Here is a 1,310-nt window from a genome sequence, read left to right as displayed (position 1 = left end):
TGGTCCTCAAAACCTGTCTGTAAATTAGCTGACATTCTACATCTTGAAAAGCAACAAGGCTTAGAGCTGATTTCCAGGTGCAGAGTGGACCTCATGAGTCGTTTGCAGTGCTTTGAGATCTGAGTTTTCCACCGCAGGAGAAATCTGCAGCCTGTGGGTCAGAGTACCCATACAAATGTTTCCTCCTTGCTTGGACTGATACAAGATTTGGAAGCCAAACTCAGGAACTGACATTTCTCCAGTGAGAAAAAAAAAAAGCAGCATGGACAGCAATAAAGACGATGATAGACTATTGAACAGGATTGCATTTCCAGGAGCTGCGTCCCGGGCTAACAGCCATGCGCATCCCCACGGAGTCCCCCTGAGAGAGCCCTTTGGGGTTCCCTTCCATCTGGACCCATCATACTGGCAGCAAGCCTATGGTGGGCACGCAGCTCACATCTCGTACGTCCCATTCCCTGGCTACGTGGGCGTCTATGACTACTCCTTTGAGCCTGCCTTCATTCGAAAGAGGAACGAGAGGGAAAGGCAGCGGGTGCGCTGTGTGAACGAGGGCTACACACGCCTGAGAGAGCACCTGCCCAAGGAGTTCGCTGAGAAGCGCCTCAGCAAAGTGGAGACTTTGCGAGCGGCAATAAGCTACATCAAACACCTGCAGAGCTTGCTGGACTGCCATCCCTTAGAGCCTCACGGTAAGGATACACTCTCTGCCAAGGCACTCCCAGAAGCTCCCAGTCCTGGTCCCCTGCGGGACTGCAACAGTGATGGAGAGTCCAAAACCTCCTCCGCTTCATCCCCCTACAGTGAATTTGAGGAGACGGGCAGCTAGGAAACGGAATGGCCTCTCTGGAGACAGACAGCTTGCAGTTCAGCTGAAAACCAAATCTGAAAGCCTGGGGTTTTTCTACAGATGAAAATGAATACCAGGAAAAGGAAAAACAGCTAGAGAAAAAAAAAAAGGTATTTTCAATCTGTCAAAGGACTTTAAGTGTTGTCTATACAAAACCTAAAGATGATTTGTAAGCAGACAGATATGGCTTAGGTTGCTTCAGCTATGATACTAAACTTCCTTTGGATTGTTAAAACTGAAGCAGTGTTTGCATTCGACATTTCATTCAGCTTTTATTCTGTTTGTCTCTTTTCCTTTGTCTTTCACTCAATCAGACAGCAAAACCAGATAAATCCATTTCAGGAGATTCCCATCCCCTTTCTCCTGCTACCTCCTGTAAGTTTTATTGCCTGTTTTTCCTGACTGCTAACCTGAGATGCACTGGGTTGCAAACAATTGGGTTGGGAAAGTTAAGATGTAG

At 47.5% G+C, this 1,310-nt stretch overlaps 1 protein-coding gene across 1 annotated transcript; it reads left to right on the top strand.

The window, feature by feature from the left end:
• The first annotated feature begins 262 nt into the window (after nt 1-262).
• LOC104538969 (achaete-scute homolog 4-like) lies at nt 263-829 on the top strand. The gene has a single exon (XM_010182363.1). It carries the CDS (start codon nt 263-265, stop codon nt 827-829), a length of 567 nt encoding a protein of 188 aa, XP_010180665.1.
• The last annotated feature ends 481 nt before the right edge of the window (nt 830-1,310 follow it).

Source organism: Mesitornis unicolor, unplaced genomic scaffold (genome assembly GCF_000695765.1).
Source record: "Mesitornis unicolor isolate BGI_N332 unplaced genomic scaffold, ASM69576v1 scaffold14394, whole genome shotgun sequence".
In the NCBI taxonomy this organism is placed as follows: domain Eukaryota; kingdom Metazoa; phylum Chordata; class Aves; order Mesitornithiformes; family Mesitornithidae; genus Mesitornis; species Mesitornis unicolor.
Note: the sequence above shows the minus strand (reverse complement) of the source record. Positions and strands in the feature narration are given on the sequence as shown.

Bases quoted from the DNA above. Each gene is read 5' to 3' on its own strand.
- LOC104538969 (XM_010182363.1), top strand. From the start codon at position 263: ATGGACAGCAATAAAGACGATGATAGACTATTGAACAGGATTGCATTT.